Source organism: Crassostrea angulata, chromosome 9 (assembly GCF_025612915.1).
Source record: "Crassostrea angulata isolate pt1a10 chromosome 9, ASM2561291v2, whole genome shotgun sequence".
NCBI classification, from domain to species: domain Eukaryota; kingdom Metazoa; phylum Mollusca; class Bivalvia; order Ostreida; family Ostreidae; genus Magallana; species Magallana angulata.
In genome coordinates, this window is record NC_069119.1 from 7479484 (window position 1) to 7497522 (window position 18039).

At 31.6% G+C, this 18039-nt stretch overlaps 1 protein-coding gene across 1 annotated transcript; it reads left to right on the forward strand.

Moving 5' to 3' along the window:
• The first annotated feature begins 129 nt into the window (after positions 1–129).
• LOC128163624 (uncharacterized) lies at positions 130–6852 on the forward strand. The gene is made up of 2 exons (XM_052827253.1): positions 130–2309; positions 4295–6852. Exons 1-2 carry the CDS (start codon positions 168–170, stop codon positions 5846–5848), a joined length of 3696 nt encoding a protein of 1231 aa, XP_052683213.1. The 5' UTR covers positions 130–167; the 3' UTR covers positions 5849–6852.
• The last annotated feature ends 11187 nt before the right edge of the window (positions 6853–18039 follow it).

The window sequence follows — 18039 nt, forward strand, 5'->3', positions numbered from 1 at the left end:
TTATTTGATTATATTTATAAACAAGACGATTGTTTTAAATACTGAAACATGAAATGTGAACTTTTTTATTTTGTTTTTTACTTTTAAAATGTGATTTTAATGAATTTTTTAAAAAATTATTTCAGATAAGATGTTCTTTATTGGAATCGAAGAATACAAATGAGATAATGATGACAAAAAGACCTTTGCTATATATTTGGTTTTATTTTTTTCTGTTGGCCTTCGCTGGATATGCATTATCAATATTCTTTATCGATATTCCACACCTGACGTCATTGTACATTCCAGTATGCGGGCCAAAAGGGTTGTGTTTACCACACTCGTTCATAAATAGCCATCTACCGCTTGTGAATTCTAGCTGCAAGAGCTGCTCCTGCGATCCATACTGCATGTTCTCTTTGACCCCATGTTGCTACCAAAGCTTCTTGCTTACGCCAAATGTGCACTGTCGAGATTTTGCATTACTATCCAAAACATTTACAACGCAGTCATTCAACTATGTCGTGGACGTTTGTCCACCCATTGCAGACAGAGAATTGGCCCAAAACTGTTCAAGGGAATATAACATGATAGAGAAAATGAAAACACCTCCAGTAGTTGATCCTGAAACTCAGATTTCCTATAAGAACAGATTCTGTGCAGCATGTTATGGTATACATCGAACTGAAAATTGGAACCTTGAGTTTAATTGTTTAAAACATCAAGATTTTAACTATTTATCATCGTATGAAGAAATTCTGAGAGCAGCAAGGGAAGCAAAATGTAATATTTTGCATGTTTCTCAATCATCATTTAATTGTGGCATTCAAAACAACATCGTAGCGAAATGCAACGTTTCTGGTACTTGGAAAAACTATGACAGTGACATCGAAAAAGCATGTCATAGTGACTTTATTCTAGAATATCAGATGTATAAAAACATTTTTTGTGCTATGTGTAACCCGCCTGTCCCTTCCTCAAAAGTCCTGAAGAAAAAATGCTTATACAATTCACAGAGTAATTTAAACAGAGCTTGTTTTAGTCAGCCAGAGACAATGCTTTCCTATCCATACAGAAATGTGTTTTGTAAACATTACATCGATCAAACAGGTTCTAGAGGAAGTCGTATACTTACACAATATACCTCTCGATACTTGAGAAACGTCTCCAATCCATTTGAATATAACATTATCGTTAGATTGAGATTTGAAACTATTCTTGAAAATATAGAGAACGAAAGGAAAGTAGAAGTCGTCAGATTCCGTCCATCACTATCTGATCGACTTCAGATTAATATAACTAATCTGATGCAAGTGAGTATTGCAGCCTTCGGTGAAAAGAGATGTGATTCTAATGCTTTTTCATCTATACTTCGACACTCTAAAGAATCTTGTTCCTGTCATATTGGGTGTACAACAAATTGCTGTGATGATCTTGCATTCCGACAGCCACTTTCGTGTATCAACGATGCCTTTCCTCCACAGACAACTGAAAATAGTGGTTATTATGTAATAAATGAGTGTCCTAAGACAGATCAAGCACTCTATTCACTTTGTACAACCACTAACATAGAAGATGACATTTCCCTTCAATTGCCTGTCACACATTCGGCTTTTACAAAGTATGTTAACTATCGCAATGTTTATTGCATGATTGGCAATTTAAACACTTCAACAGTAAGTCAATATGAATTGCAGAATAAGATAAGATACAACACTGAATCGTGGATCGTAAGGATTGTTTGCTCTGTACCCGTAACGCTTGATTGGTCAAACGTGAATTCCTTCATTCAGTACACGAAAGACATAAACTGCAAGCATTCCCTTTACCCACACAGCGAGTCAATTGTATGCGAAGATAAAACTGTGGATGTTGAAAACTGTAATGAGACTGGGACTTGGCAGTCTTTTGATTCGGATGTTTTGAAAGCTTGTCAGGACTTGGAGAAATTTCGTTTACCTATTCTGTATGATAAAGCGCTCAATACATCGTATAGCAACAAGTTTTGCAAGATTTGCAACCCTTATTACGTACCCTTAAATAAAACATCGATTGCAGAGTGTGACAGCCATTGGACGCCGGACTCAAATATTACTGATATATGCCATTCATTGCCAGATGTGCACGTTTGTTCTCAGTATAAGAATATCGCTTGTGAAATTTGCAATGGTGATTTAGGATGTGAGTTTGAATACAGCAAAGTGAAAAAAATTGAACATGAATATGTGTTCCCTGACAGTAATTCATATAGATCAATGTTTGCGTTATCTTCTTTTGACTCGACCCAAATAATATCAAAGGAATGTTCTCAGATTGAAGTGCCCTTACAGGTATTCATTGATGTTTGTGTCAATGTTCATAATATATATATATATATATATATATATATATATATATATATATATATATATATATATATATATATATATATATATATATATATATATATATATATATATATTTCAACTAAATACTCCTTGTTTTGGAGTATTTACCATTCACATGTTATGTCAATTGCTACCCCTGCATTTGATTTTTTAAGGACAACAAATCAATTATTAGATTAACCTTAAATTTTGACAAACGTTGTATGATATTTTTTGGCCATTAACAAATATTTAGTGAAAAAAAATGCAAATATTTAAGCTTTAAGATTTAGCATTTTCCTATATCTTGATACAGAGCTCTTTATATTAAGGAGGTACATGTAAATATAGCCTAACAATGGGCACGCCCATCCAACACTCTTTAGGTGGCTCACTACACCTTGAAATATCTTCTCAAATCAGCAGAAAATTACTTAATTATGATAGATATCACAATGGATAAGAAATATTTAAGTCAAAACGGCAAAAAAATTGGTAATTTTGGATGAAAAATTACATTTTCGAAAATTTGATTCATTAAACATTAACAAATACTCCAGGCGGATTCGAACTCATGATCTGCAGTTCAGAACTCCAATACTCTAACCACTGAGCTACGACGATATACAACTCAATCGAACGATATAAACAATTTAACAAAACATTTAAATCGCCATCTTGTGATGTAGTGTCTTTAAAAGTATAAGTGTAGGTGTTGTGAGGTACATAAATGAAATGCCGGAAAACAACATAAAGTACCATAAAAAGAACTACTATATTTGTGTTTAAAATATTTTAACGAAGCTCGCGGATTTGCTTACGTCACAGTAGGATTCGACGTGAATAGTTGACCATCATAGCTAACTCATACATTTTTTTTTAAAATAACAAATGGTCTTTAGAAACTGAAAACAAAATATTTGAAAAAAAGCTAAATTACAATTTATACAAACATTTATAATTATTTTAAGACGTGACTAACATTGTCACATTCAATTCTATTGGAAATTAATGTGCGTTGAAGGTCTTCTATTTAAAATCATGTTAAGACCTGTAAATTGAACCTGTGTGCATTAACTTCGCTTCTTTTAAAATTATAACTTCCGTATTTTCAACTGCCGATCTAACTATCAAAATCATTTTGGTTTTAGCTAGTTGTCGTATATCGTATGCGATTACAATCTTATTAATAGGTCAATAGTTGTATGGTAATTGTTTTTGCATTGGTTGACTCAGAGCTAGTTTCATGAAAAGAAAAGGAGCCATATTTATTCTCTTTACAACCTTACAATAATTGCATTCGTGCATTCGATAACATTCATAATAATGTTAGTTAGATTTGCATGTTCTAAAATGTGTAATTCAGCAAGTCTTGTAAATCAACGCATTTCCATTTTATGGTTCTTGGACGTAAGGAATAATGACGTCGGGCTAACGTCATAATGAAAATATAAGGTTTTGTGATATTTTTTTAAAAATTGTTTTGCAAAAAATTGGCCGAGACACATATTGATTAATTTTTATGTGTCGATTCAAAATTATCTCCTCTGTTCTTGTGTTGAGTAAAATTACGTTCGCCTGAACTGTTTACAGATTTGCAGTAAAGGTTTGATACGCGTTTCCCGACTAAGATATGCATTTTACCATATTTTATATTGAAATTGCGTTACTTGATTTAAACAGTGACACTGTGTTTGAAACACGATAAAATTATTACCACGCATACGAATCTCAAATAAATATTAGAAATTAAACTCTGAAACCTTGATCACGCGGACAAATATTCAGGGTAGGTTTTCTCACAAGCAGTAAACCCGCGAGCTACCTTAATTTCAGTCATTGCCCATCAAATAACCCCAGGAAATTGGAGAAAAAAATTAAAAAGAGATAGTAAATCAATCATTAATGTACATGTACCATAGATAATTTGCATATTCTTTGTATTTCAGGGCACATGCAGGAGAATAGAATGCTTTCCAGGAAAAATATACTATCAGAATGCTTGTGTTCCTCTCTTAAACAGTGCATCTAATCTCAGATATGGAATGTATGTCGGAATGGATGTTACTTTGAAACAACCACTATTTAACAGAGATGTTTTGAATTTAATAGAAATGTGGACACATACTAAAATTGCTAATATCCTTCGAATAGATCAGTGGCAAATTCAGTTCGAGAATAGCACTTTTTTAAATTGGAAGTCTTGCAATACAAAAGCTACTTTTTTTTCAATATCTAGCAGAGTAACATTCTACTTGCATTCAACCCTGGGTAATAGGCTAGATGTTGAAGTTGGCCTAACAAAGTTCACAAAATCAGTTTACCAAACAACACTTTCTGATTTTTATGCGGTTATTCAGACGTATCAAGGTCCAAAGCTCGAGCCTGTAATTGAAAACCATGATGATGTTGGTGCTTGTAGGCGCTTTTCAGCAGTGTACAATACTACAAGTATGCATTTTAAATTGGCATTGATAAATAACCTTCTCGTTTGCAAATTGGTCACGCTTACGCACGACGAATTTGTGGTAGAGTCCATGGACAGAATACGGTTGGTGCCATCAAATCGGTTGCTTTCTTTTCAGCATTTCCGTGTATCTGATGATGGTAATTACCAGACGTGCATTGAAAATATAAAATCTGATTTTGTTGAGGAAAATTCATATATCCAAAACCCATTGCCTGCTGTAACTGGTATATGTACTATAATATCTATTGTCTGTCTTTTCTTAACATTTGGAACTTACTGTCTGTTTGAGAGCTTACGAACCGTACCTGGTGTTAACAGCATGTATTTGATGGCGACTTTATTCTTTTTACAACTTCTCGTCTTGACCCGAAATTACTATATCATCGCACCAACAGTACCAAGAATTTTGCTGTTTGCGTTGACACATTACATGGTGCTATGTGTATTCTTTTGGCTAATGACATGTTCATATCACATGTTTTGTGTCTTTGTTAAACAATCTATTAGTGTTTCTATGACAGACAGACGGCGTACTCTATCAAACTATTGCATTTACTCTTTCGGTATGCCACTTCTTATTATTGTGGGCAACGTCTGTTTTTTCCTCATTGCCTCCTCTGGACAGGAGTTTGGTTATGGAAGACAAAATACTTTGACCGATGATAAAACGGCGTACATTGTAACTTTTATTACTCCGTTGTCGGTTATTTGTCTGACAAATTCATTTTATTTCATTACAACTGCATATAAAATCAAATCTACACCAAAGGTCAAAGGTTTGGACCAAAGCAGACTTCATTTTGTAGTTTGTCTCAAGCTCTTTTTTCTAACAGGTCTGACGTGGGGTTTTCAAATTATCGATTCGTTCCTTGAGTTATCAGTTCTATCTTACATCGTCGCTGTATCGAATGGGTTACAGGGATTCTTTTTGTTCATGAGCTACGTTTGTAATACAAGAGTGTGGAGAATGTACAAGGAACTTTGGGAGTCCTCCATGAAATGGTTTCCAACGGGTTCCTCACATCTATCGTGATGCAGACATTTGTTAATATTGTGGTTTTAAATTGTTGTTGAAACACCAAAAAAGTATCAATTACACTATACTTCAAAAATAGTAGTTCTCTTCTATTCTTCATCATTCTAATTTTACTAGCCTTTAAGACGAATGAGGGAATGTTGTTAGCGTTATCTTTTCTTCGTTATTGATTTTTCATGTTAGAACTTTGCAAGTTGTTTGGGTAAAAATTGTCTACGATGCCCGCCATTTGTTCATGCAGTTGAACACCGCTTTCCGTTTTTGTTGTCAAGTTTAGCCTACCACAGAGTAAGTAATGATTAAATGATAACTTGTTTATTATTCTTAATAATAATTGAATTTCATATTGTATTGTTGTCGTCTGCAACAAATTCAAACATTGCTTGGTTTATTTTGAACGACTTTCTTTGAATTATTTGCTTAACTTAATATTGATAATTTTATAAATGTTATTCTAGATGATTTCTGATAATTTTGAGCTAATATTTATGGTGAACTATATTTCTAAGTGTTATGCTGCTGCATGTTTATTTCTGTAATTGTCATAAGCTTTAGGTATTGTGTTAGTTTTGCTAACTATATTAAGTATCATATAATATCAGTATGTAAATTTATTTTGTATGAAATTTAATGTGTTTCTCACTGTATCCTTTATTTATATATCAGTCGCTTACATGTACCACACAAGCATAATATACACTGTACATTATTACACAAGTCTCAATGAGTTGTTGTTGATGTATATTGGAGGAAATACATTCTGTACCGGACCAGGGCGTCATCACGTGACAGAACAGTATTGTAGAAGACCGGTTTTAGAGTTTCCAAATTTACTTAAATTTTTTTTTTATTTATAAGATATTTATATACCTGCATGATGAATTAAAAATCGTTTAAAACAAAAACACCAACTTTTCACTTTGTGTCTCTGAAGTATATTCACAAATATAAATGTACAAATACATTGATAGAATGCGTCAAATTTGAATAAATTGTTTGTTGTTGTGGTTTTTTTTTTATTTTTGTTTCAATATTGGTATAAAAGATGAAGTTATGACTTTTAATTTAATTTTTTGCCATACTACATTAGAAAAAAAAAATGGATGTTTAAATATTAAACGTTTTAAACAATTATTAAAAATATTAAACAAAAAAATCTTTTCCAACTTCAAAAATTGCTTCAAAACTTAGATGTATGTGGTGGATTATAATCATGATGAAAACGAACATACCATAATCCTGACACATGACTTTGTTAATAATTATACTTCCTGAGCGTTTTTATTATAACATATCGGTAATACCGACTTGTAACATTTTTGACCGTCGGCACCGGAATTTGAACAACTATACAATCACATTAGAAGAATATGCAATATAGAACTTTCTTGGGCTGATGGTTGTTTTTGGCAACTACAGACCTACTACCGTGTCACAACATGTTTTGCGGCTTAAAAGTGACTCTTCTTACCTGTATTTGAAAATTCTAACCAAGAGCAATTAGAATCACGCGATTAACGAGCGCAAGTGACGTCACGAGGTCAACTGGAGGTCATATTGCTTACAAAGCAAAAAAAAACTGAACCCCTAAAATTTGTGTTTACAGTTAAAATGACTAAAATATGTCTGTAGTATTGACGTACATATATATAATTACTTTAATTTTTGTAGTTTTAGATAGCAAAGGACAGTTTCGGATAAAGTACCCGATATTTTCATAAGATTGATACTTGACAGGTTAACAGTGCTATTAAAATTCATGAAAAAATGTTTAATGAATTTCATTAGTTATACGGACGTCTCTTGAGCTATTGGTATGCAATATGTAGGCACCTTATGTTGAGTGCATGATAATTAGAAGTAAAATGCGAAACTTGAGGCTAGGACCGTTCTGTTGACTTTGCTGGAGAAATTTTAAGCTACAGACCACAGGGGCTCGGTTTTCGGATAGAGGAGTTCTTTACTACTTGTTCCAGAAGACAAAAAACGATTAAAATTAGTAATCTTAGGTGTATTTTTGTGTATTGCATAAAAAATATTCACTGAAAAATTAAACCCGGATCTATCTTTTGAGACTTTTATCAACACGTGACTGAAATGTTGGTCTAAAAAACTGAGATTTGATAAACACAATTAGATATTTAATATAGGATATAAATTAATATCTTATATAGAACGATTTTTATTTTTAAAAAAACCCACACATACCCCCCCCCCCCCCCCCAAGCACATACTTCTATATTTCTTCATTTTTTGTTTTACATACATTAACCTAACCATATCAAAGCAACAAATGTATATTGCGGTTCAAGAATAAAATCAATGTCATGTTTTTACTACCAATCATAAAAGAGGAAGCGTAGAACAAGAATTTTGTATAATATTTCAAAGAAGTCACTTGTCGTGTGCTTTTTTTTCTTGCGTCAGTTCCTTTTTGTTTGTTAACAGAAACTTTAAGCGAATAAACCACAAGGAAGTAACTATATTGAGCTATTCATTTGATACAATATTTAACTTGGTAATAATTACCTCCAGAATGACGATTTTTAGGAAAGCACTGATGAGAGTCTTTTTTGGGACATGTAAGTGTAATGTTTATCATTATGATATTTTAATAAAACAAACATCATTGAATTTTATAAAACAAATGTTAGGTAAATTGATTGTCGGCGGGGGTGTCCTTTTATGAAAATTTGATATATTCTAGAGTGGTCTAAAAATACAATAATTCATTGTAGGAAAAGCGAAGAAGCTATTACATAAGCAAAACTGTTAGCCATTGCGTTTGTCGAAATTTAAAAATTGACACATATTTTATGATATATAGAAATAATGTAAATTGATAAAATGCCATTTCTTTTAAAACCGGAATTATATTTTCATTATATAATTCTTCAGAAATATTTTTAACCAATATGTCGCCAGTTATGCTGGTTCGTTTGAAAGTAATTAGAATTAAATTACTTAATAAATCAGAGATTAGAAAAATGCTTATCATTCTTCAAGGACTGAAATTAATAGCCAGTATTTTGATACATGTAAACAGAACTGATAGTGTTCTGTATACGCAATTTGTATAGGCGGAATGTTTATATAAATCCTTTACAATTAAAGAAAACATTTTACGCAGGAAGATGATTCAGAAAACACCTGATTCAATTTTTTTTATCTTACGTGTATAAATTACATGTATAAATAATTCTAAAGCAAAGTGAATATCAAACGCCTCTCAAACGCCCCGCCCAATGTCCCTCGACATCATCATCATTGCATGTGTACTGTGGTTTTATTAATATTCAAGGGTATCAATTTTCTAGGATAAAGTGAAGATCATGGTTTCAAGGATACTTAAATTCGTGGCCAGTGATCCTTTCAATACAAATTATAAGTAGAAATTGCACTTCAATGGACACTAAATTTCATGGATAAACTTAACAACAAAATCCACGAAAATTGGTGTTCAACGAATGTCGATGAAACCACAGTATTTAGTACGGAGGTTGTTCGACATGTGCTTTGTCGCACAGCGATAAAGCTTAGCACGATTTCGTAGATTATGATACTCTTGAATAGCTCTATTCAATACCTTACAAAAAGCATCATCTTGAGCCTTCAGTTTTAAGCTTATAGTCATTTCAATAGAACTAGTCGTTGACCACCGTTGTAAAAATGGTTGCCTGGGAAACCAGCTAAGAGCATTCAGGAAATAAGAGCTGATATAGAAGTTTGCTCAAAAATCGGTCATTTTGGTAAAACAGATTTCAACTGAATAGGGGAACGTTTTTGGTTCTTATGAGATATTTTATAAGACAGTGAGTAGATGGAGAAAAAAATCTGAATCACACAAAATCCATCAAAGATGCAGCAAAACCTGGCTGACCTGTCACTGTTACAAGCAAGGCAAATGTTTCAAAAGCAAGTAAATAAATAACGTGATGGCAAATGCTTGTACTTGTACTCCGCTTTTAAATCTCATTCGTCCAAAACCTATAAAGTTGTTTTCAGTTTAGCACTCGTGCACATGACAGCTATGTAAAAGGATGTGCAAGGTCGATTAAAAAATTACTAATTACTAATTACTAACTACTGTTTACAGAACAACCTCCTCTATTTGTTTATTCACTTTGACAAACAGCGCTACCCATAACTGTATACTTCCGTTCCTACACAGTACATGTAGTATATTCATTTTTATAGCGCGTAGAATCAGTGGATCGGTATATAAAGTTCCTTCTGTGATCTTGTCTTAAAGTTTTTGACTTAATATTTATAACACACTTGAAACATTTTGATAAAGTTCATACCATGATATTGTCTTGAAGTTTTTGACTCCATCTTTATCAGACATTTTAAACATTTATATAGAGTTTCTTCCGTGATCTTGTCTTAAAATATTTGACTTCATCTTTATCGGACATTTTAAACAATTTGTTTAGACATAATTTGTTTAAACAAAAAGAGAGAGAGAGAGAGAGAGAGAGAGAGAGAGAGAGAGAGAGAGAGAGAGAGAGAGAGGCTTTGTGGTGGAAAATTATCATGAAATGACATCCATATCGGCCGGGGCGGAGGGGGAGCTCCAACAAAAGTGAATTTCCCTGTGCTATAGATAGATAGATAGATAGATAGATAGATAGATAGATAGATAGATAGATAGATAGATAGATAGATAGATAGATATAGATATAGATATATATATATATGTATATATTTAAAGTTCATATGTATATATATATATATATATATATATATATATATATATATATATATATATATATATATATATATATATATATATATATATATATAGTTTTGATATTAATAGGGTTTATTTTATGCCCTGTTTAACATTTAGATTATAAAATTAAAGGCATTAGTTACCGATAAGCGTAAAAGGAGGCAAATACGTATGAAGATAAAACCATTAAACAATCTTTTGGCCGAAATTAGCAAGAATTTTTTCTGTTACACGTTTCATAAATCTCAGATCACTTACCCCATATTTCAATTTAAATACATTTATAAATACTGAAGATTTATCTTTATAAACTGTTTTTATCAAAATATTGATATTCTAACAGTGTATATTTCAAGACAAATTGTAAATAGATAATATGTAACAATTCTAAATGATATAAAGTCTCGAAAACTTATTCAGCTTCTTTCATCTTTTTTTTAAACTATCACAGTCAATTAGATCACTCTGCTTAATTTGAAACGATAGCATAGTCTATTTTTATTATCGTGATCAAATTTTACCGACATCAATGAAGCTGGGCAAAATTGAAAAGGAAGTAGCAATGTAAAAACGGATTATCAACCGTTAACAAAATATATTTCCGGAATGCCAACAATGCTCAGAATATTAAAATGATAGATTTTGAGAAAGTTACTTATTTATGTATTATGTAAATTTTAGGATTATGAATAAAACTTGCTTTGATAACGGCATATTAATATGCCGTTATATTGTTACAGACAAGCTAAAATATGTGCAATTGTCGTAAAGGGTGAAAGTTTGATAACTATATCATTTCCGTGAAGTATTCTTGAATAAATGCGTGAGAACAAATTGCCTACGTTTTTGTCTGAGAAATAAATAATACATTTCAACTTTAATATGAAATTGAATATTAAATTTAAAAAAAATGACTGAAAAAGGGAAAAAAAAACGATTAACAACATCTTTAAGTTTATCATAATAAATTACAGAAAGGTCGACACAACTGTCAACATCGGCATCATCGACTAAGGAATCTTTATCATTTGAATCCTCACCAACAACAAAACTAACGACAACATTGCCAACAGTTGAATTCTCAATGACAACAAAACTTATGACAACCTTAACAACACATACAACGCATACAGGTAAAAAAAAAGTTATTCACAACCTGGTTATAATGCAAGAAGATTTTTTTTTTATTTCGAGAAAGGAAAGACATTTGTTTGTTTAACGATAAGTTACACTTTTTTGCATAATTATCTACATTTTCGATTGAAAAAAAAACTATATATGTGGGAAAAAACTATCGGCAGTGAAAATCTCTTCGTATTTCAAGTCTATTTTTAGAAAATTTAGTGTCACATACACCAAGCAAACCACGATATATCATTCAACTTGTTTGAATTATAAACTAGTATACTTTATAAACTCTCAATTATAACAATTTAATTAGACTAGAAAACATAATTCGTATAAGCCACAATTTTCTTTTTAATACAACAGTCAACATTTATAAACTCTTTATCGTTAAATTGCTTCTGAAATGATATATAATGTACTTATTAATACAGATACTTCATACATAGACATAAATCAAAATTAACCTTCATGGTGAGGTGAAACGCATGGTTTATGAAGTAATAATGTCAAAAGTCGTGCAGAATGATATCTAAAAAAACCGCTTCGCTCATGGAGCTTGCACCACACTAAGGAAAGACAGCTCATAAATAATATGATATCAAAGAGCTATTACATACAAATCAGCACAGTCCCCCGCCTGATGTTAATAACATCGCTACTACATCTTCAACAAAATAGCTGACTAAAATTAAATAAAATTGTTCACATATTAGTGTACTAAATGGACAAACTTTGAAAATGTCCAATAATGACATGACATTATTTACTTAATATCCAAATTTTTCACTTCACTTCTTAAATTATGCACGAGTTAAACTGACAACCATGGGATAATTTGAGAAATTGGTCTAACAAATGTCACAGATTAATTGTTCTTAAATATTTTAGCTTTCACTTTCACTTTCAAGAGTCCTGGCTCATGTACATTTCCTGAATGGTTGCTAGTGACCACTGACTTCTAGGTTTGTCAATAACATAATATCACCTTCTTTCATGTTAGTAACGGGTTCCTCTTACTTCCTGTGCACTTGTAACAGATGAAGATATTCGGACTGCCAACTCTTCCAAAACTAATTTGCTCATCATTGCACTCGTTTCAATGCAAACTAAGTCTTGATCATATCTTTCTGATTGAATTATAAATTATACATAAAGTCGATTCACATTTATCATTAGAAACAAATTTTTGAGCTAACATAGCATTGGGTGTTAACAAAAACGGTGAATCTTAGTCCATAGAAATAGAAGATAATGGTCGAATTAACGACAGCGGTAACTTCGGCAAGTTGTGAACACGGACGCTTATATGTTATATTGTGTTTGTGTGTCCATTGAAATGTTGTTGAAGTTTTTACAAAAAAGAGGGAAGATTCTGTGTTTGTGTATGCATATACAATGAATCACTTTAATGACTATCGAATAGAAAACAGAGGAGCTATATAAAAAATTCTTTTTCAAAATATATTGCTAGTTATTGCATAAAATGTTGCAATATCGACTGGCATCAGATTTCTAAAATGAGCACAAGTTTAAGAACGCTTAAACGATGACAATTTAAAACTAGAGACTGTAAATAAAACAGTCTGTCAATAGAATTAAAAGGAATATTAAAAAAAAATTCCTGATGGCCCAAATATATCCTACAGTCATCGGTATTTATCTCAGATTTCGGTCTTTCAACTTTTCCAAAAGTCTTTGTTTTATGTACTTTACGTATATATCTTTCTTATTTTACTTATTCAAGAAAATATGAGTCTAACAAATCAGATTACTGTAATTCGTGGGGGTCAATTTTTGTTGGTGACCAAAACTTTCATGGCAATGTTATTATGTTTGTAGTGTACTCGGGATATTTTATATTTTTATTTCATATCATCATCAGGATCCCAGGAAGGAGAAGATAAGCTATCGACCAGAAGGATTAAAACGACAAATGGAACAACGAAAGTAATGGCCGAAGACTCGTGGAATACAGATATTACTCAAAGTACAACGCGCGTTTCAACGATGAATGCAAATTCTGATGGACACAGGGGAACGTCGTTGGACAAAACTGGAGGTTTGATATGCACTGAATCTTCTAAATGCTCTTATAAAGATAATAATGGTAGCATTTGTTATTTTGAATATATACTTCAATTTAAAGAAATATATTTTTGATTTATTGAATACCAATAACTGGTTATTTGTCAATATTAAAAAAATTATTTAAATTTGAACTAGATAGGATATGTATAGTAGAAATGCCCCCAATTTTTCTATAAAATAAACTGCACGTACATTAACATATACCATATTTTTTATAAAGTTGATAACAAGCACTAACTATAGAAACTATTTGATTTCTTCACAAATGTTGGAAAAATAAAATTAAATGGATGGAATACATGCCTATTTCTGAAAAACACCAAGAAAACCACTATTTTCAACTTTCTTGCGTTCTAAAAAATATGAGCGACTAAGAATACCACAACAAAATTTCGTCTGTAGTAAGCAATAGATATGAACTTTCTTTGTTTAAATTTTTTTCGTGGTATTCTTAGTCGCTCATGTTAAAATATCGAAAATTCGGAGAAAAAAATCGTGTGAAAAATTATAAGTATCAGTCTGAATCGATCGGCGTAATTTTTTCCGGAAACAAACATTGTGACGGTGAAGCTGAACTTGCAGAAGTTTGGTAAGTGCATATTATTTTATGTAGTTACATATGTGTATTTTCACAAAATTATCAGCAATGTTACTTTTCATTATGATTTAATTTAGTTTTTATTCTTTAAAGTATGAATTTTAATGTGAACAACACATACAATAAGTATCAAGATTGACGCGGCGTACGTAGCGTTCCTGCAACACAGCCGACTGCTTGAAATGACTACATATATACCATATCCTTATAATTAGTTAAAATTTACAAATTTAGAACAAATATTATTAAAAATGTTCATATGTATTAAAATAGAATGTGTTTTATGATTATTTATTTATGAAAAAATTGGTGTAAATAAACGCATGAATTCGTTTTTACAGACGACGATTGTCGCCTGCTGTCACTATAGAAGCTATAGTAGCTTATACAGTGAAATTGTGCATAGAAGCCATGTAGTACTTAGTAGCTCAAAGTAATGTACGTACTGGTTGGTTTTTACAATGCTAAATCACGATTGTGTTGCTGAAAACCCAATTCATCTTCAAACCCCTCGAAATCTATTTTTAGAATGCGGAAAGCCCCCAACTTTGTTGACAGTACATAATCAAAGTACTGAAAGTACTGAAAAGCAGATAGTGATTGTATTTGCATTAAGGTGGAATATTACACTGAAACATTACCATGTGGATCGTTTAAGTATCAAATCTAAAACAAGATTTCGTTGTTCAAAGAAGAATATAATAAAATATGCTCTTATAATTATTTTATACAATATTTTTTTTTGTATTTCTGAAAAAGTGGAAATATGTTTGTTTCCATAAATGCATAATATTAATATCAAATAAATTAATTATACATTTTATTCTTTATTAAAAATTATTTATGAAAATAAATTAAAACATTCATATTTTTCAAACCTATATGAATAAAAAATTGCAAGGTACCTCATTTGGATTTTTAAAAATGCTTTGTTAAATTGTATCAATCATTATGGTTGAACATCATCATAGCACAGGGGTAAGGTATTGAGCTTGTAAACAGATATAGTGATTGAGTCAGTGACCTTGAGAAGAATAGTGTCTTAATTAAAATATATAAGAAGAAATAATATGTAAACGGTGTGACCGTTGGACCGAGCGCAGATTTAACACAGTGCAGTTTGATTTTTGTATAATAAAATCTATTTAAAACGCACACAGTAGGATCCGCCAGCATGATTGCCTTCTCAAATCATTCGTCAGAGTTAAACTAAATGTCGCGTGCTCAGTCTATATTATGACGTCATATTTCAGACGTAAAACGTCTTCGGAAATAGCCGAAGAGACTTACGTGATTCGGAATTTTTTTAAAATTCTTCTTTCATTGTTCATCAATTTAATTCATATGAATGCCAATGTAATAAAATTGAATACTTTATTCAGAATCTTAAAGATCAGTTCCTTGGCGTTAATGTTTTCATTTTCCATCTGATAATTTGATAAGACATACATAGAGCAAGTCGTGTTTCTTGATTGAAGCACTATTAAAACTTATTTGTTTTCTTTTTTAATTTCTTTTAATTCAAATTACCTTCTATTGAAACATTGGAACTTATTAAATCGAGATTAGGGGCAATAAACATCGATAACTACCAGTCAATCAATGATCGAACTAACTTTTTAAAAACAAAATGGCGGCCAATATGGCGGCGCCCATGGCTGGAAGAAAATTTTTTGGGCCTTAGTACCCCTGATTCAACTTTCATTTTTCACTGATTTTCTTATATATACGTGTTACCATTAATCCTCGCTTCGCGAGGCGGGCTTCGCCCGCCTCTCGCTGCGCTCGGTATAAGACAATTTAATCAATTAAATTGAATCAAAATAGTGAAACCTTAGAAATATTGCTTATGAATGCATTTCATGGCATATGTTTAAGAAATGTGTTTTGTATTGTTGATTTTTTTTTTTCAGATCATGAATCATCATTTCAGTGCTAGATTGTGTAGATCTGCTTCATGAAAATTGGACTCAAGTAAGATGAAATTACAAGGTAAATGACCATGAAAGAACATTACATATAACAGAATTTTTGTGAGCAGGCATATACTGTAAACCAACTTTTATTTGTGGGCGAGAAATTTTTGCGAGTTTTGCCACAGCCTTATCGTCTCGAATATATATCTCACTGCGACCCAGTCTACGGCATATGATTGTAATAACAAAACGTATGTTGATAAGGCTTGGTCTTAAAAATAAGTCACCGCAAACCAGTTTATCTCAAAGTAATTGCGAAATAAAGTCGAAGCGAATAAAAGCTGGTTTACAGTATGTATATGGTAATTTTAATAAAATGCATATTTCTTTTTTATCAAAACAAAGATTTTAAAAAAGAAGTATATGCTGTCATCATATAATTATATATACAGAGAACATAATTAAATATGAAGAACTGGGCTGACTGTCAGTCTGAACTTGATTATAGGTTTCATTTGGCAGAATATACTATTTCAGTCTTGAATATCAATCATCTTTATACATTTTATTATTATCACATTTATCTAACACCTACATGTGACTGGGTTTTGGGTGAAAACCAAAGATAACTGATAACACTACAGCATTGCATATGAATTTATATTAATACTCTTCAACATATCTTTTTTAATGAAATATATATTTATAAACAACATTTAAATAATATACATGCATGTGGCATGGATGCACATTGAGAGCTGAAATATGATGTTTGTTAACTGAATTCTTGAATGATTTTTCTTATTTTAAAAATGATGCATTTGATCTACTTATACACAAACCATGTAAATTTTTATACCTTTAAATTGGTGTATAGTACGTACTGTAACTGGTATTATAAAATATTAAAACATATTTTGATTATCATGCGCTGTCAAAATACAAGTATATACATTGAATATAAAAACTGACACTGCAATCAAATAGCAAAAAATTGTAATGGTAACGGTCATTTAATTGAGGGTTTTATGCAAGTAATCGTAATTTAATTAATTACTTTCCAAAGTAATTGACCCCATCCCTGTCAGTATAACCGTCCATCTGTCTAGCTGGCTGTCTGGTTGTCCATCCAAGATCACTTGTCTGGAGCTTATCTTTTCTCCCCTTGGTCAAATCTGGCTCATACTTTACCAACAGAGTTTTGTTGGCTAACGGTATTTAGTGACCTTAAATTAAGTTTCTAGGACAAATGTTAAGGTCATTGCAGAATTATGTTTAAAAAAAAACCTTGTCCAGAGCATATATTCTCTTACATTGGCCAAATCTAACTTATACTTCACCCACAGAGAGAGAGAGAGAGAGAGAGAGAGAGAGAGAGAGAGAGAGAGAGAGAGAGAAGTCCTTTTGAGTAAATGTTGTGCAGTGACCTTGAAGTAAGTTTCAAGGTTAATCGTGAAGGTCATAGCAGATGTTTTAATTATCTAGTTTATTGAAAACTATTTTCAATTACTAAATAAGTCCAAAATTTCTTATTACAGATGCCCAAAGAATACAAATGCTTCATATGCTGTAAATTTCATGTACGAATAAGGAGACCAATCAAGCAGCCTTCCCTCAGAGAATACGTATCCAAATTATCTGGACGAGATCCTGGAAGTGATGATGTCATATGTAATAATTGTAGAAGAATCTATTATAACTCACTAAAAAAAAATTCATCTTC

Excerpts from the sequence above, each read along its gene's own strand:
- LOC128163624 (XM_052827253.1), top strand. The coding sequence starts at position 168 with ATGATGACAAAAAGACCTTTGCTATATATTTGGTTTTATTTTTTTCTG. Across the intron at positions 2,310-4,294 it reads AGATTGAAGTGCCCTTACAG|GGCACATGCAGGAGAATAGA; the intron begins GTATTCATTGAT and ends TTTGTATTTCAG.